The following is a 25,800-nucleotide window of genomic DNA, read 5'->3' as shown; positions in this document are numbered from 1 at the left end:
TCTGCCTCGTTTTCAGCGATGTTTAACGATAGCGATTGAATAACACATGAAAAAGATTCTATATTTTTCCCAATCTCCTCCAAATCGACCTACCTCATAATTTTAAACTGACAGACGAACTTAGATAATTGAACGGTATTTTCTGTACAATGGATAACATTCCAAAATCTCTTACCTGAAACTCTGTCGCTGTGGCAGCTCTTCGCTTTTCTTCATTTCCACAAAGTCGGCGAATTGTCTTTCCTCGCTCACCGGACTAACCGGTAAACTTTTGTGCATTTTAAATTTGCTCAAAGTCTTATCCAGCTTTAATTTTCTGGGTCTGATAAATTCGTTTAAACTTCTCTCCGGACTCCTGGTTGCTTGCTCTAAACTGTCCCGGAACTGTTTACTCTCTTGGTTCAACTTTCCCGAAGTCAGTGATGATAAATTAAACACTTGACTGAATTTCGACACGTTTTTACACTCGGATTCGTTTTTGGACGGTCGAAGCTGACGCGTATCGACTTCATAACTCAAACCCAGCATCTGGCTGAGGTTGATTGAATTCTGTTCGAAATCACGCATGTAGCAACTGCACAACTGCAGATCAAGAGGGACACTTTTACTTGTGGGTAAAACGCCAGATTTTTCCTGGAAATTGCTTGGGGGCGGTAAAACGCCAGCGGTGCACACGTTGCAGGCGTCTGCAGTGCTGTTAGTCGGTAGGTTAGCACAGTCTAAATCGGCTACTGGTTGTGATGTGGGTGAGTTAAAACATAAGTTACGTGTTAGTACCAATAGGAGGGCACCGATCCTTAATTCACAGCATTCCCGATTATAACGCACCTAGTCTCATCGATAGATAACGGTAAATTTACAAAGATATATCACCATGTGAAAAATTGTCAAAAAGCGAGGGCGCGGTAAGAATACTGCTAATTTATTAACAAAAACAGTTAAAGGCGCAAACCCCCCGTATATAAACAAGGTAAAACTGACCGGAAAGCATGGCAGTTGACCTGATCAAAAATCTAACTCATTGATACGCAACACTTACTAAGGATCGATAACCACCACCAGAATGAACTAGTTTAACCTCTACTCTACTATTTCTACTCTTAATTAAACCGTTTAATGCTCAGCAGAATTTCTTTAAAATTTCTCAATAACTTACCTTGTCTATCTGCCCTTTTGTCTTTCACTGCGATGTTGCTCAAATTGTGTATCGATTGGCTGTATCTTAGCGGACTAGAATGACCCACCTAAAAATTAATTTGAAGTCCGTTTAGATACTCGAGAATTAAAACAGAATATGAGCAAATAAGTAATGTTATTCTTGTGCGAAATAATTCATTAATTTAGTAAATAAATCTCACACACTCACACTTTCTAACTTTTTCTTAGTTTCTGCAATTCGTTTGTTCAACTCTTGTCGCTTCTTTGCTACCTCTGGATCACTTTTTGTTTGTTTCACTGCTTTAATTGCCTCAAGATTCCTACTACTGCTGTTTGTGATAAATTTAGAAGAAAACGATGACTTATTACCTGAAAACAAAATGCACTTTAAAATAGCAAATGTTTCATATATTATAGAGGCTATTACTACTCTTGAAAGGTCATGTTCTGAAAGGGAGGGTAAAACAATGTTTGTTTGAAAACTACCTTTTGATAGTAGCCATCATTCATATCGTTGTTAATAAAATGGGATTCAATTGATTTTTATTACAGAGGAATAATTGAAATTGAGTGTGCGGTTTCGTAGACCATTTGATTGTTTTTTTTTTGATGATTTCACTCTTGCGACATTTACGATACAATACGAATCATATGCAATTTATTTTGCTTCTTTTTATATATATATATTTTATATTGAACTTCTTAGCTGACTTATTTGCTAACAGTCGAGTTTTCACCATTAACAAAACTTTTTAAATCTTTGATTACCGCGCAGCATTTCCCATCGCGCAAAAAATGGGTTTATGATTGAAGCTACATTAGTGCATCTCTATGCATGTGAGATAAACATTATTTGTTAAGTTTATCCAATTTTTAAAACAATTTCATCTATAATTAGAAACGCTCAGAATTCTTCCACGAAATATTTCTCTTTCTTTACTCAATTTCACTTCTACTGTTAATGCTAGAGCCTGAGGCCACAGCAATACATCTGCTTAAACTTGGCAGCTAAAATACTTAGCACCTTACCATTCCGCTTAATACCTGCATTAAAAAGTTCTTATTTTTAGTGACTTTTAATCACAATTTACTTTGGATTTCTATCTCGATCTCGTTTATGTTCATCAATCAACATAAAACTGTTTAGCGGAAAATAACTTACTTGGTGTTTGATGTTCTGTTTCGACGCCAGACATGCTTTCAAAAGTGGACTGCAGATACCTTTCCCTGCTTACCAACTGGTCTAATGACTCAGAGCTTACGGATAACAGAGACATGGGGTTCCTATCATTTTCACCACTTGGGGTCGAAGCCTAGAAAGAACCAGCATTCGTCATGACAAGAATCCGTAGCAATCTAATCACTATCAGCGCTTGTAGAAGAATCACTCACATCATCATCGTCGTCGTCCGAATCATAAAGTCCAGGAGAATCTTGTGCGATGAGTATAACAGGAGGCTTCTTCTTCCTCTGTGATTTTCTCAGTTCATCCGCATCGATATTTGTGACAGTGAATTCATTCCCACTAGCCGAGTCAGCCAAGGACGGATAATACAACGGCCTATGCCTAATCATATTTTTTACATGAAACATTTTACTTTTATCGTTTCATGGGTTTGAATCTACCTATATTCGCTATCGCTGTCGAGATCTCCATCGTGGGCAGTCGATTCAGCATCACCAATCGCGCTATCATCAGTCATTACCCCTCTCCTACTCTTCTCTCTAATGGTAATATTTGCTGGTATCTGGAAACATAAGTTCTGAGGAATTATTGCTTAAAATAACTACCTAAATGTACTAGCTGCGGAACTAGTCATTACTAGTAGCTAGTAGCTGACATTTTCCAATCATATTCACTGTTACCCGGTTGTATATTGTTGGATGCTCATTACGCCTATTGTTTAATTTAATGATCCAGGAAAACATTCTAACTTTCCGGAGATGTTATTTTTCTAACTATTCAATACAGTTTATCGACCCGGTCGACTTAAATTCCAAAGGAAAGACATTTCAAGCAAGATAAATTATTAGCAACTCTGCGAATGCAGTTTTGGCATCAAGGATGAATTAGATTATTTCACATAAATTCGAAACCTCTCAAAATTATCACCGGTTCGAAAAAAAAATGGAATGTCTACTAAACCGCTTTGGTAATCGTTTATTGGCTTTTTAAATTCTATTAATTACATTAATTAATATTCTTTATAAATACAGTTTTTCGTTTTCTTCAATCTATAATCGTAACTTTTGAGGCTTTGTTGGGTTTTGCAGACACTTCGATCCAATAGAAATGAATCAAAAGAACTTTTGCGAGGATTTGCGAATAATCGTTTGCCAGATAAATTGTAAAAAATCAAATTTTAATACTTTTTGCAAGTACAGTGTTCAATTTTTTATTCTAAAATAATACAAAAAAGTTAATTTATATGTATCTAACGTTCTTTGGATAGGAATTTAACTACAAGTTGCGAAATGACAAAACTTGAAATTGCGGACTGAGCAGTATTTTTTATTTAAATTAGTACTTTTTATTCCCAGTTAAACATGAGTACAATAAATTTTTGCTTGAACCAGCTTGTTCAGATAATCTTCCCAAATGAGAAGAATCTGAATTCAACTAGTGAGCTGAATACAAGATTTGAACATATATTTTATTAATAAAGACAATAATTTCGTCGGCAACATCCGAGCAAGAAATCAACGTTCGCCAACCTCAGACATCCAGGACCGGTTTCGAGTCTATTAGCTCTCATCAGCTGGGTTTGGTCTTAAAATAGCAACCGCAAAAACCTCACTTGAATGACCCTATGCAAACACAAAGGCAGCACATAACACAAATGGCGACGCCAAATAGTTCCTTTTCCTTGAAAACAGTTTGCAGAAAAGAAATACAACTTGTTGAATTTTATTTCCGTTATTTAAAAGTTTACTACCACCAAATTCGCGCGAAAAGTAACGTTGTGTTCAAAGAAAAACGCGTTTTTGTGTTTTAAAAGTTTGGAGTCCCAGGTAGACATTTCGGGTTTCCAATTAGAATTTTATATGGTCCTTAAGCTCACTCTTAATAGCTTAGGAGTTCGTAATATTCCTAATTGCTGTTACCAATAATATAGCACAATTTTCAAAGTACTGGCCAAGTTTGTGCTTATTTCCTTTCTTTAATATACAGAAATGTCTGCGAGTGTCAATTTTGCTGAACAATTGCATAATAATAAAATATAAATATACATTTAAACTACTTACTTCTGAAGGTATTGTCATTCGTTCTTTCCTGGCGTCCTGATAAGGTTTCTCTTCAGTACCACTGTCCAATGAGCTTTCCTTCGAACCATCTGAATCAAACCGTTTATCTAATATACAAGACACACAAGATATACACCTTTTGTGTAGATAGATGTTTTAGTCATTAACTTGCAATAAATCACATACTTTACTAATAAGTCGAATAACGTTTGCAAGTTCAAGTTAAATTTTTAATATAAAATTTGATATTAAATAATTTACTTACCCATTAAGGGAAAGGGTAATGGTTGACTGCTGTAAAATGATTGTACACCTAAGATATTTTCTGCCCTTTGAGCCCATCGTCCTTTCGGCGCCATCATTCCCCTGTTTAGAGCGGCAGGCTGACTAGAATCTTCGGTAAGCTGTTTTTTAGCCCACTGGGGCAATTGGCCTATGCTAAACCTATAACGAAATAATGCAATGAGGAAGGTTTAAAGAATATTAAATACATATGGGTACAAAATTTGTTTTAATTGTCGAAGTTTGACCAAGGGTTGAGATAGATAAAATGGTAAAATTCCGTTTTCGATCGTGATTTCCGTATCAAATCGAAAAACGACCCGCATAAGTATTTTCAGATAATTTTCTACTACTTTAATGCTGGATGTACTTGTATCTCGCCAGTACAATTCGCTTTCACATGTTAATTAATACAATTCGGATAGAAAATATTTTTGATTACAGGCGATTTTATAAGTGGATCACGCTATAAAAGCTATAAATTGCCCCACAGTGAAATTCAATTTTACTGCTTTGGATGTGAGTAGAAAATAGTAAATTTTTGTTTGTAAATAAATATTTCTATTATAAAACGTATATGTAATGTGTTAATTGAGATGGCAATGGTAGGGAGTAGAAATGAACATCAATTCACTAGGAATCTCTGTCTCAAATCTGAAGACATAATTGGAATAAATATGCTTAAAATAATAGGGGTCAAAAATTTGCAATAATAAAAATGTTTTTTTTTTTTAGTTTCAATCACATAATATTGACGCCCAGAATAAAAATATGGGTTGTTATTTCCACATGACTTAACTAACCTGTAGTTTCGATCTTCTTCATATAGGTCGAATGCAGAACTTTCATTGAATAACTCCGTTTCCAAAGACTTCCCTTGGCGCATCGCTTGTTGACTGAGCCTGGTTTGCATTGTTATAACCATATCTTGAGGAACTCTCCAGACGAATATACATCTAAAACAAAACATTAATATATGCGGGTGATTCAAAACTGTAGTTATTTCTTTTCAGTCCAGTCAGATTAGACTATAAAAGTATTATTTTACTCGTAAAGAGTTGTTAAAAAATTGTTTAAACATTAAGTTGAAAATCAGAAATTTTGCACCTACGTCTTTGACGGTGTTTTCATAAAGGTCGTTGATAAACAATTCGAGACGCGGGACAGCAGCAAACGTGGCTCACAAATTCCTCATTTTCAACTTAATGTTTAAAAATTTTACCATTCAGTAATTACATTTTCCTTTATTGTACGTTGTAGTATAACTCTTTACGAGTAGAATACAGCGTAAAATACAGCCTCAAAAAAACTAATTTAAAATCTGACAAGAGCTCTTTTTACATAACAATTAGGAATGAACAAAAAGTTATGAATATTTTAAGCTGAAAATTTGTACCACTTAGAATGTATACAAAGACTTTCAAAAAAAGTTATAGTGAGAAACAAAAAAAAATTTTGGTATTTAATATATACCTAAACTAAATTAATTATAGAAAATAAAAAAAAAACGCGGGTTTTTTTGTTTTTTGATTAAACAAACGAACAGATTTTAATTTCGTTTCTCATATTGTAGGTTTTTTTAATTCTTAAAAAAAGTATTAAACTTTTTAAAAACGCATTAACGGTTCTAAAGTTATGCGCAAAAAAACGGTTTTCGCACTTTCTTTAATTATTTGAACAATGTTCCACAACGGGAAATCGCGTTCAAACTATTCTCCCAATATTCTGAAATCCTTCTAAACAACTTTCAATAATCTTTTACCCTCATCTATTTAGTGGCCGGACAAAATCTAATCCGATTGGAGTAGCTGTCAAACATGCATAAAGTTTACGTTCCTTGAAAATATCATAAATGTATAAATTTCGACAAATCTCTCAAATAGCTGACGCTGAGCAAAACATTTTCATTACAATGCATGATGCAGCAAATGATGATAAGTTGATGAATGAACTGACAGTGAAAGTGGCGGAGAAATACTAAATTCCCAAGAAAACACCTCCAAAGAACCCAACCAATTTTGAAACACCCTACATAATATTATTCTCTACATGACAGTTATTTCTTTAACCATATTTATGGACAATGTTGCTATGTAAAAAAAATGTTCTTACCCATCTCCACTCGCACTGATCAATCGCCTGCAGTCATTAGTAAATCTTAGTCCTGTCGCCAATTCACTATGACCGCACATGGTAGCCATACATTCTCCTGAGTAATAATCGTAAACCGAAAGGCTTTTGTCTGTACAGGAGGTAGCGAGATAGATTCCCGACCTATCTAAAACAACCTGAAAAAGAAAGTCTCAATGTACTAAACTTATATTTTGTCAGAACATATTGAACTGAAAAGTATTATTAGTTATAGAAGTAGTATCACTAGTAGTAGAAGCTTCTCGAGATTAATATGGAAAAACATATTTTCATTTTGATCTGCAAGCGGTCTTCACAATGGTCTACTGAAGTTCCGAAAGAATCAAAAGAGTATTTGTTTGGCCATACTATTAGATGTTACATTTTTTTTTGACTCCACAAATCCTATGTAAATTAACGATATTGCGGAGAAAGAAGAATTAAGATATATTTAAAGAGTAAATATCCATTATTACCTTTATAAGCGAGCCATCGTCACCGGTACTGCCTTTGAATGTTTTTGTATGTCGTGCGGTATTCACACTGTAAATACGAACATTTCTGTCTTGACAAGCTGTTAAAACGTGCTTTTGTCCTGTATCCACCTCCATATCATACAGAGTCGTTTTGCCAGTAGCATTATGATCTCGAATAAATTGAACTTTTCCATTTACCTAAAATATTAATAAAGTTGCGAAAATCAATTTTCATTGCTTCAAATCTGCAAAACATTCCAAGTCAGCCTCACTTCCCTCACCAGAATGTTTCCACAACATACCAGTCAAGCGACATGCATTAATTTTCTCCATGTTTACTCACCTCGTCTAACGACCTAAATATTAGGCTCTTGTCCGCTCCACATGACACCATCTGAATGCTGTTTGAATGGTTTAAGAAACGAACAGCCGTTATGCTGGACGAATGGTCATCTAGCGTTTGAACGAAATCATACTCCTGCAATAATTAATAAAATTACAAATAGAGATTATAATAAATGAAATAGAAAAGCAACTAACCAGCTAGCGCTTTAGTTGTTACTTACATTTTTAGTATCAAAGACATGAATCAATCTATCTCTGCTGGCACTGGCTAACATATTATAAGCCGAGTCGTTAGTTGAATATTCCAAACATAATACTTCGCTGTCATGGGCCTCAATTTTGAACTGTTCCTTCATTTGAGCTGTGTCATGGATTCTTATGTTTCCTGGAAATTACGAAAGGGTTAGAATATATTATATTATCCGCGTCTATATAATAAAGAGGAGGGCATTGTAAATGTATTGTAATACATGTTGATTCTAATCAACTTTCTTACCAGATCTATCACCACTTGCTAAATGTTTCCCATCTGGACTAATTCGTATGCATCTGACCCCATTTTTGCCATCGTATGATGTTTGATCTGGCTGTGGTTTTTCGTTCGTAATTGTGCCCGATATGTCAAGGTCCTTTATGTAAGATAGATCTTTGTCTACATAAACTACTTTTAATAGCTCCTAAAATAGCTTTAAGTTAGTTTGGGTTATCTAAACGCGGTGTCTTCGCACTGTTTAAACGTACGTTACTATAAACATTCTGCTGATACATTCCTTTGCTGTTTTTGTCGGTCATTTTGTTGAGGGTCCATACTCTAACCGTGTCATCTGAACTGCATGTAAGAAAACTTCCCGGTGGCAAAGGACTGTTACATGGAGCCATTTCCACACCCCAAATGCACGCTGAGTGATAGAGAAATGAACCGGATTTACCCACCTAAAATTTTATCCGGGAAATAAATTCACCGGAGTGTCGAACATATCTATATCTAATAATAAATATATTATTTTCTTGTGGATTCGGTCTAGGGTGTAGTAAGAAAACTGAAACCCCTTTTTGGCTAGCTAATAATATGGCCAGCTGTGTAGGGGTGGGCAACTTGAACTTTCTACATATAATAAGCTGCAACAAAGCTTTAGCTTTATTTATATAAGTGGAAAACCTATGAATTATACTTAAAAATAAGGAGAGAATTAAACACACACACTAAAAATAGTTATGGAAAACCATTTTGCTAAACTCATTTTTTTGCTCCAACTACAAATTAATAAAGAATGTCTGTATCTGGTAACAGTTGTAGAAAGTCTACTGTTCGGTCAACGTATAACAATTTCGTCAGAATACTCGATTATAGCGTGAAAATATGCATATTTCTCTATTATTATTTGTAAACTTCATGCGAGGAATTAAATTGTTCTGAGATATAACTTATCTTATGAGTGTACCCATTGGAATACAGATATTTATTTTATTGCTTCTGACTCAGCTCCGACCACAACCCCATTATCATTAACATAAACGCACAACACACAAACAACCCCCTAGCACCAACTACCTACACTTACTGGAACGCTCTCTCTTACTAGGTTAGAGAGGACTGAACTCAGGACCATTCTCTCAAAAATGTTAAAGAGCTTAACTCCCTCACAGACAAAATCACAAAATCTATCTCTACAGCTCTCGCTAAAGCCACAAATCAGAAACAAAATTCAAACAAAAAACCCTTTTAGCCTTCCGTCAGAACTTAAACAACTCATTAACACTAGAAATAAACTAAAACCCAGGGCTCTAATCTAAACCAAGAAGCTATTCGCCTCACGAAACAAACTAAAATTCAAATAACCAACATAAAAAACGAAAAGTGGTCCGAGCTTTTGGAAAACATCCCAACAGGCGACACTGTCGCCTGGAAAATCTTCAAGGCTATGAGAGGAAAAACAGAAACCCATTACGCCCTTATACATGGCGAGCGAGTACTGGTTTATACGGACTAGGAGAAAGCGGAAGCCTTCGCCGATTCCCTAGAACGCCAGTTCTCGCTCAACATATCCCAGACTCACGATCTTGACTTCAAAGAGGAAGTGAACAACATACTCCGAGAAATGACACACAGACAAATCCCCCCAGACTACCCCAAAATTCCCCACGCAACACTCACCGCACTTAAAGACCAAATCTCCCCCCTTTAAACCCGCAAAAGCCCCGGACCTGACCGCATAACCAACAAGAGCCTAAAACTTCATCCCGGAAAAACTCCTCAATCAAATCCGCCCTCTAATTAACACTTCGTTTTCCCTCAGAAAATTCCCAACAGCCTGGAAAATCGCAGCAATAATACTAATCCCCAAACGCACTAAAAACCAAACCTTCCTTCAAAACTGGAGACCCACCAACCTCATCTCCACTCTATCCAAACTCGCCGAAAAACTCTTCCTCAACAGCCTCAATGCCCTAATCTCCCAAAACCAAACAATCCCTCGGGAGCAGTTCGGTTTCATGCAAAAACTTGACTCCGTTCTGTAAGCAGCCAGGCTAGTTCAAGATGCCCCGATCGCCTTCCAGGAAAGGGGTCCACCGGAGTCATTTACCTAGACAGAAAAAACGTTCGACAAAGTATGGCGCAAGGGCTGGATTCGTAAACTCCAAAACACACACAATCCATCTTTACCCTTCGTCCAGTTTGTGGCTAACTATCTCCACAAGAGAAAGTTTTTCATATAAGGAGGAGTCCCCCAGGGCTTCCCACTCTCCCCAACTCTCTATAACCTTTACACAGCTGATGCTCCAAAAAGTTCGCACTCCAAAATTGCCCCCTTCGCTGACGACACGTACCTCTTTTACTCATACAAAAACATTAATTACATAATTCCCCTTTACAGCCGCTTTCATATACCCACTTCTTAAACACAAAAGCACACTTACACTCAAAAACAAAACTTTACTATACAAACAAATCATCAGAGAGCACAAATTTGCTACGGGGCACTAGTCAGCCTCCAAACCTAACATTACCAGAATCCAAGCATTCCAAAACAATCTCTTACGTCGAATTACCCATGCTCCGTGGTACATTCGAAACTCCGAAATTCACACGAACCTTGGAATGGAAACCATTAGGGAATTAATTTCAAAACTCCACAAACATTTAAAAACCGGAGCCTCCTTAAAAACACCTCCCATACTATGACAAAACTCAACTTCAAAACTCCGACTAGCTTAATGGCAGACCCTTTGGGAACAACCACCTTGAACAAAAAACCCGGCTTTTTATCCCAAAAATTTACAACTCGTTTTCAAAATTAAGACGATTCGACAAGACTTTAGATAAAGCCAGTACCACAAAAACACCTAGCTTCTTCCAAATTACCATTCATTTTTTATTTTTTTATAATTTTATAAAAATTATTTTTTAACCAATCACTCTGATTGCATCTGCATTTTCAACTCACCCGTTTTATGTTAAATACATTCCATATATAAATGGAATGGTCGTTGTAGACGGCTGTAAGTTTGTTGTTAGTTTCGTCAAATGTTACTGCTGTAGTATCTGGATATTTGGCATCAGGTGGGGGTGAAGCCATACATCTGAAAATGCATTTTTTAACAAAACGTTTATATTAAATGTTACAATAGAAACTAAGCAGAACTCATTAATATTTCGGGTTAAAATGTCTTTTTTTCTAATATGACTTACTGAATATTAGTTCCAAGAGCTACATCTACTCCTAAATAGTGGCATCTAGGTAAAGTCGTGAGAAACCTGAGAGTGGTTGGATCGAAACATCTTATAATTCCTTCCGCGCATCCTACAAAAATATGTTTTTGTCCTACCGCTATACAATTGGCACTGGTTGTCTGAAACAAACGATTGTTTTCATATTCAACACGCATTCTTCTTGTTTTTAATGTATTTAATTCAACATTTTTTAAGCACATTAAATATTTTAGAACACATAACATAATACATACCCTTAATTCTACCCACTTATCTAAAAGTCTTCTATTATTAAATTCACACAGCAATCCGGACCTGCAAATAAATCATATTCAAAGTTGTATGTGAATACCCACAATGTTTTATTGTAAAGAAAATTGGCTGAATTAAATGTACCTAGTGATTGCATATGTACTATCTCCACATTCTCCTTTGCCACACGCAACATCACAGAAATAATTGTTTCTTTGCTCACCCAAAATGGCAGACCGTCCCATCAATGGGACTGCTTCTTTGTACTGAAAACGACAAAAAAAAAATATGCCAACAGAAAATAACAATGCATGGGTATGGTAACTTACCTTAATTTTACCGGTTTCCAAAAACCAAAACTTAACATGTCTATTTCCTACAGTTACGAAGTAACTTCCATTTTCTGAGAAAGCTATCGCCTTTACTTTGGTGCTCACTTTATTACTCGCGACCTAAAATTACGTTAACTATAGATTTAACTCCTGATAAATTAATATGAGTAATTTTTCAACAATACATTTACATACATCTCAAATTTCCATACTTTCATCATTTATTTTCTTTGTTCAATTTGCGCATTTTTAAACTATCCTCTTTTTGTCCCTACTTACTTTGATATTATTTTTCCAATCCCACAAGTTGACTATCATGTCATGTTGGGTGCCTACGCTGACAACATACTTGTTGGTCGGGGAAAACGCCTGAAAATTGCAAACCGTTTAATTTTGACTGCCATTTATCAAGCAGATTCTTTGCCATTGAAAAACGACGTACCACACAATTTACGCCGTATTTGTGGCCCAAAAATTCGGCCACTTGTTGAGGCTGTGGAATTAGTCCCGAGTGAACTGATTGAGGGTCTGATTGTAAGTCCCATACTCTTACAGCAGGTTGGTGACCACATTCTCCTAAAACAAATTAAATAATTCGTTAATTTACTGCTGCCCGAAATGACTTTGATTAATTTCTAATTCAAATTCTCTATACATATGCCATAGCTGTGATTCAGAAACTGTCCTAACTAAACTTTTTCTGAAGTTTACACCTTGGTATATTAATCAAATGTGATTTTTCCAACTGAATGTTATAGAAAGTGCTTTCTTGCGTAGGTTCGGTTTTTAACTTGTTTCAATTTAACACAATCAGCAGACAAACTAAAATGTCGTTCCGAGTTTATTATTATCCTCAATTATTCTATTTATTCTACTTGATCTAAGACAAATGGGATTAAAGTATAGCCGGCTGCAGAGTCGAATTCGCAAGACATTCTGTATTAATCATTAACTGTTTACTTATTTGTTAAAAGCAATTTACTATAATTTGTCGTATCAAAATAGCAGACCGCAAAAGAAAAACCCTTTTTGCCTGAGGAATTCTTCGTATAAAGTGGTACTAATTAATTTTCTTAGTTAGTTTCTAAGTTAGTCCAAATTTAACAGTCTAACAATGACTTTATTGGGCAGTTTGTTTCATAATTTGGAAAGTAATCTAAAATAAGATTTTACAGAAATGTTTTAAAACTCTTTATATTACAGATGGGCCAAATTCGCCTAGTCAATGATACCCAAGAAATTGTAGAAGATAAAGTCGGTTAAATGATAATAAATTGTCTCAATCCCTGTGTTCCACCAAAAGACGTTCTAAATTTTGCATATTCCCAATAATCTTATATAGAAATAGTTGAAAATAACAGGATTAATTTTTTGCACAAAAATTTATGGCAATGAGTTCGCAATGGGAAACTTAGAAAGATAATACTAACATAAATGATAAAACTACATTTTTTAGTTGTGTAGCTGATTGGATAGTGTTCACTAGAATAAACATTTCAATATATTGTTGATTTAATTGGTGTTTGCGTAAGACACTGAAATCTACAATTGAAAAACATTAAAACACATTCGGACATGTCAACACATTATAACACTTAGACACACTAAGCCAAACTGTGGTCAAAAACAAACATTTGTTGAAAAAATATAAAAACAATGAAAAGTACACCTGAAGAGGTTGCAACTGGCAATAACTGCAGATAATTCAGAAATGGCCAACTTGGTATCAGATAATCAAAAAAACAGTACTGGGACAAGTTTACCATAGCAATGAAGCACTTTATGGTGCTGGAACTGGAAAATGATCGAAGACAGAAAAAACAATAAGAAAAGCAATTAAATAAGAAATTAATATTGCTTCCAAATATTCAAGGACAAATCGAAGTAAAGAAATAGTAATAAAAATAAGAAAACTGCTTTTCAAAATCAGAAAATCAGAAATTTTATATCTGACACCAATTTTGTCCGCAATATTAATGTTTAATTAAAAACTAATAATAATTAATGCAATAACAATAAATCACTTTTTATAAATATTATCAAGTACTGAGTAATAATCCTAATCTTTACTTATAACTGTTACTTACTACTGTACTGTTACTTACTACTGTAGGTACTTACTATAGTAAATACCTACAAACCAACCAGTAATCTTACCTGTTACTATATACCTTCCACATGAGGAATAGGCAAGTGAAGTTATCGTTTTTCGTGAAGTATTAATAATGTGATTTTGTTGTTCAGTTCTTGTGTTGTAGAGTACAACGGTACATCTGCAACAAATAATACTCCATTAAACTACTTTATCACAATTTAAACATATTTTATACAAAATATATTACAGCTCTTTCAATATCCAGATGGATAGTTGGCAATAAACAGATCCATAACTTTCGGCTAAGTTACCCCCATTCAGGCCATTTAATCTATTTTACTGGACTTTAATACGACATAAAGCTTGGCAGTTTGCCATTGATGCCTTAAATAATGTATGTAGTGGGTTAGGGCATAGAATCGTGTCATTGTTAAGGATAATGTTAGGGTGAGTAAATAGACCAAGGAATTTCGAGTAGAATGTAGGCCACAAGACATATTTTCGGAGCTACATCTAAATAGGTTTCGGGATAATTACCGTTCACAGAAATTACGCTAATTGCTGGCATTTTACAGACATTTAGAAATAGTAAACAGGTTTATTTTTTTTTATAAAAAAATAAATACATTTTCTATAAATAAATGACAAAAATTAAGTAGAGCAATCATGCACCAGGCAGATATTGTTTTGAAGAAACTGTATGTGCCAACTATACTTTTGTTGACGCACTTGAGGCTGATCAAGGAGTTGCAATTGATTTCCGGAATGCTGAAGTATCACTTCAATTGTAGGTGAAAATAGTTTCGTGCTTTTGCTATAAAGACTCAAACACTAATCCAAGCATGACAATTAAAACCGAGCAAAAATTTCCTGGAAATTCGCTTTCAAATGCAGCTTTAGAAGGAATATGAAACCCGGTTACATCTCGTTTCATCCTATAAACATACAATTCCATCCCCGCCAAACAGCTAAATTTGCAAATTGAGTATGGTGAGAGTTAAGTAAAAAATTATTACAAATCAAAGACTCATTAGTTGATTTTGTGAAACTGTTAGTTTTCAACAGCTTGGTTGAATAGAGGTATTTATATATTGTCTATAGGAATCACACTCGAATTTTTCCACTTTATTGTTTATGTCCATGTTCTCATACCGCAGATGTTTACTTACTCTATATGGTTTTCAATATTTATGTATTCTAATTGGGTAAACACTACACAAAAACGACAATAACAGCAAACACAAACAAATTACAGAGTCAATTGAAAAAAGGAGTCAAATTAGCATGCTCATATTCATACAAATCGAGAGCATCTAGTGAGATTGAGCACATGGCCTTAAAAGACACAAACAGGTCAATTTACAAGAGTATAACACAAGAGAAAACGCACTTTTCCGGTTTAGGAATAGTTATGTGATAAATTATGGGTAAACATGGGAAAACTCATGTAATAAATACATGCATTGTATTACATGTATTTATATAATTGCTTTGTAAATGTAATATCGAAAATTAAATTCTGAAACGATGCATTTTTTAGACTGATATCCACATAATTGCAAAAATATTCGGAGACGCGCGTTTAGTTGAATTTCACCGAGAATATTGTTAGAATGTTTGTTAATTATTTTTGTAAATTGACCAAGATAAAATTTCTGGCATATTTAATCTTAATAATGCTAGAATAACGCATTGAAAAATCTTTTACTCACAAAGAAACCAAATGGAAACGGAAATATTCGGACAATTATTACATTTTGTTAATTAAGAACAATTAGAATATAAATTTCTATAGGAAATAAAGATTAGATAGAATATAAAAATAAGACTTTTTGTTAAAACTGTATCAATTTTGCCCCACTTGTCCAATAAAATCTGCTTTAAGTTAGTTTTGTTTGGACTTTTGGACAGTTATAACGCATCGATTCCTGCACAATTCCCGTAGCATGCTTAGGATTATTGTCCTGAAAACCCTCTCATATTGCTTCTTTAGACACACTTTATAATAAACAATTTTTATAGACATTTAAATAATCCAATTTGCCCAAGGTTTTATCAATAAAAACTACGCCGCCCACACCAAATGAGGAAATACACCCCCAGACCATAACAGATCCTCCCCGCAGTGTTTCACTATTGCACACAAATTTTAACTTTTAAGTTCTTTATTTTTTCGACACCTTTGTTCCATCCGACCCAAATATGTTGACTTCGACTCATTACAAAATATTACATCGAATTAATAACCTTCGGCTTTTAAAGAAAATTCTGATGCTAACTGTTGATAGAAACACAATTTTGTTACTGAGCCAGGGCTTTTTTCTTGCAACTCGTCAAAAATATCAATTAGCGTGAATACTCTATCTTGGAACAGTTTAAACACATACTGTTTTATCCGTAAAGTTTCCTACTTCGACTTGAATTTGTTAGGCACTAACATTAGGAGTCTGTTTTACTCGTCTCATGATCAACTTCTCGTCTTTTGCATTTTGGAAATTTTTATAATGCGAAATGCTGTCACCTGCAGTAGTTGTTTACGTTAAATTTTTCCGAAATGTGTCTTTTCGGAATTAAATATTATAAATTGGAGCAAGTCGAAATTTAAATATGGTTTGCATCTCATGCGACCCATTTTAATTGCACCGAATTTAATTACTGAACTAACGATATCGAGACTCGTAAAAACATGGCAAAAAGCGCATCAATTGTTAATAGTAACTGCACTATTCTTTTAATACTATTAGAGAAATTCCTGAATATGTTTGTGGTGTAATAAAATGAAACTATTCCTTTTATATTTAGTGCCTTTCTTAATAAAAGATTATTGAGTGCGTTATTCTAGCATTATTTAACATACTTGTAGTATAGTTTAACATACATACGAGAAATTATATAATCAATTAACCTTTGGAAAATAAATAACAAATGTTTCGTATTAGTGGAAAAATTTAAATAGGCGCGGGATGCCCAACTATTTTTGAGCCAGTAGAAGGTATTTGACTCAATTTGTTCTAAATGTCTTTTCGTTTTCCGTACTTACTTACTACCGTTTACATGTGAATTTATCTTTATGCAATATTAAATGTTAAATGAGAGTATTCCAATCTGCTCTCAAAATTACACTGCAACTGTGTTTTTTGATAAACAGTACCTGATAAACAGTTCCCTATAACCAGAGGCGTTTTCTTTTCCAACTTTGAACTATCCTGTATAGCAATTATATGTTATTTTCAAGTCTATTTCGATCAGCTAAAATTAATTATAAATACATCTTTAGTGGCATAATAACTTATTACCATCTGTTACGCCTAGGGAGCGAGCCATCGCAAAGAGAGAGACCGCAAAGCTATCTGAAAAATAGCTTTGCGGTCTACAATGTAAAATATTAGATTTTATTTTTCAAGTTATCGCATATCGACTAGAATTGATAAAAAACGAATGTTCTCAAATCTAGTCATTGACTAAACACCTCCTAAAGCGTATCATTATCATCAAAAATATTTAAGGTAGATACAAGATAAAAGTAAATTCAGATTGGTGGTTAATTGAATTATATTATGGTGTTTAGGCAATCATGTAATCCTTAGCAATGACCGCAAGTTATCAAACAGAATTAATACAAATTTGGCTTTTCCAAATATTTATCAAAATGTCTGCGTTTTCGTCAATATAGTTTGACAAAAACGTGGGAACGAATATAAATTGGCTTATTTTTGACTGATATTTTTGCGACTGTTGATTATTACCTCTAACAATCGAAATGTATACATTTGAAAAATCGCTGCTTAAAAGAGAAATGACTGCATCTTGAGTACATTTCTAATCTCGATGATTTATTAATCTGATTTAAATCAATAAAGGGTAATATTTTCGCATACACACAGATACAGATAGGATTTCATACAATCCCACAAAATAAACCGCAATTGAAAAATTAGAGTGATTTAGCCTGCCATATTTCAGGCACAAGTGTCTCACTGTAACAACGTATGTTTGTACAGATTTTTTACAAAGTCGTCACTGAGCTAGTGAGTAAGCCAAAAGAAACACAACTTAAGTCTACTTTGCGGGATGAAGCAGTCTTATAAGTGAATTTATGGAGACACAATAAGCTATAAAATTCAAGTGGATTCTTGCTATCCACTGCAACAAACAGCGGAGTCCAAGTACTCATTTTTCTGTGCCCAAGTCAGACTTTCAAGGATTATTTACTTATCCCATCTACTATTTACATGCGCCTAAAGTCAAAGCCTGGACGATTTACAACCATTTTTTAAAGACTTTAACGGTACCATTCATGATATAACGAATACACGCCACCCAGTATTTAGAGATTTATATTTAAATACCGCCATTCATTATTCATTCAACCTTTCCAACAAAAATGTATGACTCAGATTACCTTATTTGTCTTATCTTAGTAAAAAAATGACTAAAGAACACACAATTAAACTATCGGTTATAAACCAGTACCAGATCAGATCAATTTTGACTCGTTAAAAATTATTACATTTTATTTAATTATTGTGGATGTTTTGCAAGGCCGCTCAAGGCTATTCTTGTTATAATATAATTAATTGCATTATAATGACCCAGGATCTGCGAACCATAAGGCCTTATTGCCGATTTTTAGAGACTTAAGGCTTTAATTGGATCGAATGTTTCCTGTGTACAATTAACCAACGATTTACAAATTTCCATTTTCAATTTAACAAGATTGCTGCATATATTATTCAAATAAATCAAAGGAAATTCGTATCTTATGTTTATTTCACAGCTTTCCACGATAATTCAGGGTATATATCTAATGTCTAAAACAAAATGGGCACAATCAATACATTCACCATGTAACTTGAATTAAGACTATTAACAAATAATTACAACATTTATCTGTATGAAATTAACTAAAATGCCACAATCTGTAACATACTTTAGATAATCGCCAACTTAGAGGAAAAAAACTTGTTTTTTTCTTTAATCTTAATAAATGGATATTTTATAGGTAATAATAAAAATGTAATAATTTGTTAGTAAGTAATTCTCGACAAACACGTGATGCAACTATTGGACTTACTACAAAACATCATCTAATTTTTGTCTGTGCATTATTTAGATTCAGAATGAGTTATTAGAAGTGCCTAAATGATATAAAACCTACAAGCCAACGACCTTTGATTAACAAATTATTACAAAGCATTAAAAATTAATTTACAAAATGTTGAGTAACTTTATCAATGAAGGAATTAAAATACCTAATTAGTGCAATAATAAATTTACAAAAATATTATCATTCCCAAATGAATCGGATTTGAAATAGGAAAGTGGCAGGTTAAAAATCCTATAAAAATACATCCGGTTTTAATTAAGTTATCTAAAACCAGTTACCAAAAATATTAAAATTCATTTAAAACCGACCAGTTTAATCATTAATGGATTGTCTGGCTGAAATAATCGGAAGAATGGATAATTTCGACAATTGTATAGCCGAGAAGCGTTCAACTTTAATAACTCCATTAGTTTAAAAAATATGCGACTCTTCAGTATAGTACTTTTAGTCAATAAAATCGAAATTTAAGTACGTTATTAAAACTGATTAGGTATTTTAAATATTTTTTTATTCTCATATTATCTCTCATTTTCGCCACTTGTCTCGTACTTTAACCAGTTAAAGGTAATTATAATTATTACCAACAAATTAATGAATTAGAAATAAGGAGTTTGCAATGGAAATACTTAATCGATTGTTTGAAATGTTGTCTCAATTAAAATTGTTAAACGTCAAAAAACAAGAACGTTTATTAAAATATTTTCCTCTTTACATTTCGTAATTCTTTTAACAACTTCCAACTAATAATGAAATAATAAAACAAATTACTATTACAAAGTCTAAAGGCTATCTGAATATAGCTTCTTTTATAATTTCCGAATAGTAATAATACAAAAGCAAACATCTAGTTTGAAAAGCAAATTATAACATTTCGAACGGGATGCTTTAACCATTAACACATTTTTTAATAATTCTAGTACAATATTAAACAAGGTCCAATGAGTTTGTCAATAAATTGCTAATCTATTAATTTACTGAAAATTTAAATATCTAAGATTTGTGCCTTGTATGAACGACATGACACAGATCAAACACGTTTTAAATTATCTTGGGCAAAATTGGAAAATTGAAAACATCTCAGTAATTAAACTCAATTAAAATAAGTATTCTCTTTTCTTAAAATGTGGGAATTCTGGAACTGTAGAACGTGATTCCTGCATTTATTTCAATTAAATATTCTGATCGTAAAATTGTACAAATGCCAATGTAAAATTGGATTTCCTTTGGAACTGCTGTAAAGGACCGTCTAAGACGTGTACGATCGAAAAAAGAAAATACGATCGAATCGTATTACTGACAAAGTTGTAGGTAACAAAATATAAAGTAACTTAATAATATTTTAATAATAATTCATAAATAGCAAAATAATTCAAAATTAAATACTGAAATTACGCAATTATGCAGTGAAAAAATTGTCTAAAAAATTCCAAGTATATGAATATTTCCAGTATATTGAAATGTTAAGAACTCTTCAACAAAAATGTGCCTATTAGAAACTTAGATTCTTTGAAGTCAAACTGTACATTAATCTTAAACAAACTGACTGAATCGATATTAGATTATATATTATTATAGTTATTTCTTGAAGCAAAGTGAGTAATTTGCTTTATTTCGAACTTTCCGCAGTAGAAAAGATGACAAAAATTCTAACAAAAATACCTAAAAGCAGAGACAAATAGGAACTATATAATGTTTTAATTTTGTGTTTTAAAGGTAAATTATAGATTGATTAAAACTTGCATAATTCAAGTTATCCAGGTTTAGAGACTGAAATTCTAATTGTTCATATTCGCTATCTTTTCGTATTATACAATTTGTTCTTGTGCGTTGAATGGTCCGTTCAAAAATATAACCTCAGGAAAATATCTGTACTTTCCACATGGTTATACATCTTAGTTTGAGTTAAGTTCCAAATTAAATTAAATCAAAATATGCTTTATTGCCGCAAATAAACTTAAATGCATTTTGAGAACCAAGTGAGTGACAAATAATAACATAGACAAAAAACCAATGGAAAAGTAATAAACATTAATTATATCTGACGAAAAAGAGCTAACTCTAAAACAGGCTGTCATGTTCAAATGCTTGAAAATAATATTTTTCTCAATAAACAAATAACAAATATAATATTAATCTGTTATATATTATTAAAACTTTTACCTCATAATGCGTTACAAAATTGAACTGAATAACTGCCGAATTGCTTCTTCAGGAAAATGATGAATTTCTAATCACTTTGTATAAATACAATGGCTCTGATAAATTTCAGTGGGCAATCTCGCAAAACTATTAATAATTCAGAGTAGTTTTCATCATCAAAAAGTCTTCTCGAATTTTCCGGTGCGCCTTTAGGCGTAATTTTCCAATTAAGCGACTCCGGATAACTCGTTTCCATGCGGAAATAGGGCATATTTATAGGCGGAACAATTTTCAACTGGAAAATTTGATTTTTACGAGCTGGAGTGCCCTTCAAGACCTCGAAAAACTGATGAGTTTCTCATGAAAACGTATGCAGTTATTGAAAATGCAAATATTAAAAGAAGTTCTACAGAATACTTAGCAATTAATAATCTAAATATCTTAGTCACGTCACTGCGACTCTGTGCGTGTTGCGAGTTGATTATTCATATCATAAGTTGTAATTCTGCAACTATTTCCGCCAAAATATTCACAATCCAGCTTAATTATAATAATTTTTAAATATATAAAAAACAAATCTTAGATTTTAGTAAAAGCATTTTGAGGGCTGTGTGCCCTTCCTTTCAACGTAAACTTTTTCATTCATTTATATACTTTTAACGCATTAGTTAAATAATCTAGTTGATATTCATAGGATCATGATGACCCAATATATCAAGTTGAGTGAATCCAAGAATTAAATTCTATGCAAGTATTCACTTTATGAAAGGCAGATGCATCCCAACAAATGACAAACAACGCAACTATCATAATGTCGACTTCAGCCTTTTTCACGTATTGCGGGAAATTACAGAAAATTTATTGAATTTTATTATTAATATTTAACCTTCGACAAGTACATAGTAGTAATATAATAATATAATAATAAGTGATAATAACAAATACTGTGTTTTAGTTCCAACGAAATTGCTTTCTAAATATCTAATTTATATATATAATATATAAATAATCTTTATTTCCTACAGAAAAAGGCTATCGACCCAATCGGTCTTTCTGCCCTATCTAATTTATTTATGTCTCTTCGTTGATATAATATTTCTAAGCAGTTGAATGCACTTTTAGTTTACTTGTCCATATTCGAAAGATAACAAAAAATCGATTGCCTAATGGAATGGCAAAAACTTTGCTTTTCGTTGATTACAACCAGAAATTTCATTTATAAATATTCTGATATTTATCAAGTTATACTCAAATTAAGCACTGCAAGCATGACTTTCGGGATGATGTTAAATCATGAAGAAAATTACAATAAAAATAAAGAAATCCAGAGCAAAGGTAACACAAATGACGAAAAATAAATGTGGATTATACTGAATCATAAAACTAAAAAAAAAATTCCGTGCAAACTTAACGCTTACATGTTTCTTAGGACTCAAATATGTACAAAATTATGTACAAAATCATACTGGACTAAAAAATGGCAACGAAATATGTAATCGAACTGCTCGATCAAATACAAAAGTCACAAAACACTATCCAATTTGTTAAATTTGTCTGTTAGTTTAATTATTTATTTTTTGCTGCTTTAAGTTACCTCATTTTTAAATAGGTTTTAATATCTGATTTGGATCGGAAAGCAATAATTCACAAATATCAGACAAAAAGTATTTATTATTATTTGTGAAAAAATTGCAAAACTCGCCAAATTTTAGTTAAATGCGTTCTGCAATTTGGTATTTGTGCCCCTTAATAATAGTATCAAACACATGTTTCATAAGATATTTGTTGTCCTCGTTCTTTGCGAAAGTAATTTGTCCGCTCCGCACTTTTAAATAATACACCTTCTGGTTTAGCATACTCTTTCAGGATTGAGACTGTTGAGGCTGCCTTGTTAATGATTCTCCTTGAGTCAAATACTTGCTGTTATCTGGTTTTCATTCTTATCGTAGACATACATATGTGATCATTAATTTTATTTCCATTTTAATTATTATTTCGTCCTTGTTTTCTCCTTCTCTTTTTCTCCATTCAAACTGTTTCAAATTCAATTTCAATCCAACCTATTTATTGATATTTAAACGGTTTTTGGACAATCATTCCATGTCCAATACATCGAACTATTAACGAAATGTTAATGGACTTTTTTCTAGAAGCAGAAACCCATCAATACACTTCTCAATGTAGGCGAGCAAAAATATGTTCGATTTTCTTATTTGCAACCTCGCTGGTTTACCTTTCACCCTTTTAATTTAGGTCAACTCATCGATGCTATTAAAGCTTTACGCGATCATAATGCTTTCAAATCATTTTCTTTCGCATTAAGGCCACGTGAAAATATGCTTGTTAATATCTGTGGAAAGCGGGTTTTAAAATTAGAGCTGAAAATAGCCTTTTCGTATTGAGCTTCCATCTGATCTAGAATAATGCGATCATCGTGGTAACAACGTGCTGCTGGCACTGAACAAACGATTCTATATTAACTTCGCGGATATTGTAGATACATAAAACTTGGCCATTTAAAGGATACAGCTGAATTTAAATCAGTTCTTTTCATTCATTCATAGCATTCTGATTGCTAGGAGATGCATTTTCTAAATAAATCCCATTAATAAGCAGGTTTATGGGCAAACTTGATTCTCTGCTTTAGATGGACTGAAGTTTGCAGACTTTTCATTCTATATTTAAGAATGCTGTCATTTCAGGCTGCAGTTTAAAACTTGTTTTCGTTTGGATGTGAGTTATTGAAAGAACTTGATCGATTGAAAAATCATTGATTTGTACATGTGTAGGCTCTAGTTTTAGCGTTGACAAATGATCATAATTCCAGTAACACTGGCAGAAAGTCTTGGAATTCCATTAGAACACCTCTATATGGTGACACCCCGTACAATGTCCTTTAATAGATACATCAAAAGAAAATTGACTTGAAGCGCATTAGAAAAACTGGTGGACAGGTGGGTGAGACAAAAAAGCGAACAATGGCAGTGTCTGAATGTATTTAAGACAATTATTTAAAATTATGCCAATTTTCGGTGCAAGGAATTGTTAAACGGTTACGACAGCGTTTTTGTCGCCAATCAAGAAATTCGAAGAAAATAAGTCCGATTTTTATTGTGTGGGAAATTCGACGTTTATGTAGGCGTAAAAGCTGTTTTTTTGTGGTTGAAAAATAATCATTCCTCGGCAAAGTTACACAAAACAACCAAGAATCGTTTCAATCATTATTAGTTGAATGGTTGGCATTAAAGATGTACCGGCGACCTCTGAAGTCCTTACTAAAGCATCCGCCGTAAAATATGCGTATTTCACTTCTGTAAAGGTCGTTCAAGGCCTCTCAAGAAATAAATTGCTATTAGTCGCAATTACCCTGATTTATAGCTATATAAACCAACACAAACAGCTTTTCAATCGTTTTGATTTATAACAATTTTTGCTCAGTTTTGTAACATCTCAGTTTGGTAACGTGCATAATGAGTGAAAACTATTAATTTTAAATATGTACACTGAGAATAGTTGTACTCTATTAACACATTTTTTCATTTGCCACCACTAATTGCAACCTTAAGCTGGCTCAATTTGCATTATCGATAGGAAAAAAGCAAATATGTATCCGATATATTTGTGCCGAAAGTCAACTTACAGTTAAAACTATTTAGTTATAAATTTGCTTCGGTTTTTGCCACTGAAGTATTTTATATCTGCTACTAATCTATTTAGTCCGATTTCAGTTTTTGTTTCTATTCTGTAGACAGTTACAAATATTCTCTTACAATTTGGATTAAAATAACTTAATTCTGGAGGATTTTTTTTTGTCTTTGTACCACTTTTTTTGTAATTTGTGATAGAGGTTTAAAATATCATGCTACTTGAAGAATGGAGCTATAAATAAAAAAACATTCGACTCACTTTCATAGAGCGAAAAAAATACTCTTGTCAAAAACCTATTTATTTTATTAGTGGTCTTGTCTCTGCGTTTACTTTTACATATAATATTACTGCAACATTAATAATTAAATACGTTCATAATAAAGCAAAAAAATAAGAAACCGTATTATTAAAGTAAATTATAATCAATAGGGGACACTTTGAATAGTTTCTCGAAAATCGAAAGTCAAATAAAACAAATCGTGGATTTACTGTTTTTATTTAATTGTTGATGTTGTATTAACATAATATGTATAAGCTACAGTTGTCGAATCGAATTCGAATTAGGTACGAAGAAATCAGGCCAGTAATTTAATTTTAACAAACGTATATTTTCTGTAAGAAATAAGATACTCTCAAATCGTTTTTATCTATCCTAATCTATATTCATGAATTGATAGTAGTTTTTTTGCCCAAAGAATATCGGATTTTATCAATCCCAAAACCATAAGTTGTTGTTTTTTGTTGAAATTTTTTAGACCAGATTTACTTTGTCTAATATTCATTTTACTTAGCATTAAGTGCCATATTGCCATTATAATAGGTATTTTACTAATTGACGATAATTTTCGAATATCCAATTTAAACAAATTGAGAAATAA

General features: G+C 32.9%; 1 protein-coding gene across 7 annotated transcripts in view; it reads right to left on the bottom strand.

Moving 5' to 3' along the window:
* The window catches only part of LOC109542150, a 73,747-nt gene that overhangs the window by 11,335 nt on the left and 36,612 nt on the right, over positions 1-25,800 (bottom strand). For 5 of the 7 annotated variants that reach the window (XM_019911229.2, XM_019911230.2, XM_019911234.2 and 2 more), the window contains 23 exons: positions 14,091-14,206; positions 12,376-12,509; positions 12,213-12,302; positions 11,931-12,053; positions 11,746-11,867; positions 11,604-11,664; positions 11,329-11,489; positions 11,084-11,219; positions 8,379-8,570; positions 8,134-8,314; positions 7,859-8,022; positions 7,636-7,770; positions 7,293-7,490; positions 6,799-6,974; positions 5,490-5,642; positions 4,670-4,848; positions 4,405-4,511; positions 2,785-2,906; positions 2,551-2,725; positions 2,321-2,471; positions 1,367-1,527; positions 1,157-1,244; positions 176-731 (listed from right to left, as the gene is read on the bottom strand). In XM_019911229.2, coding sequence (XP_019766788.2) covers positions 176-731; positions 1,157-1,244; positions 1,367-1,527; positions 2,321-2,471; positions 2,551-2,725; positions 2,785-2,906; positions 4,405-4,511; positions 4,670-4,848; positions 5,490-5,642; positions 6,799-6,974; positions 7,293-7,490; positions 7,636-7,770; positions 7,859-8,022; positions 8,134-8,314; positions 8,379-8,570; positions 11,084-11,219; positions 11,329-11,489; positions 11,604-11,664; positions 11,746-11,867; positions 11,931-12,053; positions 12,213-12,302; positions 12,376-12,509; positions 14,091-14,206 — 3,681 coding nt within the window. The remainder of the gene's footprint in view (positions 1-175; positions 732-1,156; positions 1,245-1,366; positions 1,528-2,320; positions 2,472-2,550; positions 2,726-2,784; positions 2,907-4,404; positions 4,512-4,669; positions 4,849-5,489; positions 5,643-6,798; positions 6,975-7,292; positions 7,491-7,635; positions 7,771-7,858; positions 8,023-8,133; positions 8,315-8,378; positions 8,571-11,083; positions 11,220-11,328; positions 11,490-11,603; positions 11,665-11,745; positions 11,868-11,930; positions 12,054-12,212; positions 12,303-12,375; positions 12,510-14,090; positions 14,207-25,800) is intronic. The other 2 variants (XM_048666161.1, XM_019911232.2) reach the window with 2 other exon arrangements.

Source organism: Dendroctonus ponderosae, unplaced genomic scaffold (assembly GCF_020466585.1).
Source record: "Dendroctonus ponderosae isolate FM_Combo_2020 unplaced genomic scaffold, Dpon_F_20191213v2 Dpon_F_20191213_4, whole genome shotgun sequence".
NCBI classification, from domain to species: Eukaryota; Metazoa; Arthropoda; class Insecta; order Coleoptera; family Curculionidae; genus Dendroctonus; species Dendroctonus ponderosae.
This window is presented reverse-complemented; position numbering and strand designations above follow the sequence as displayed.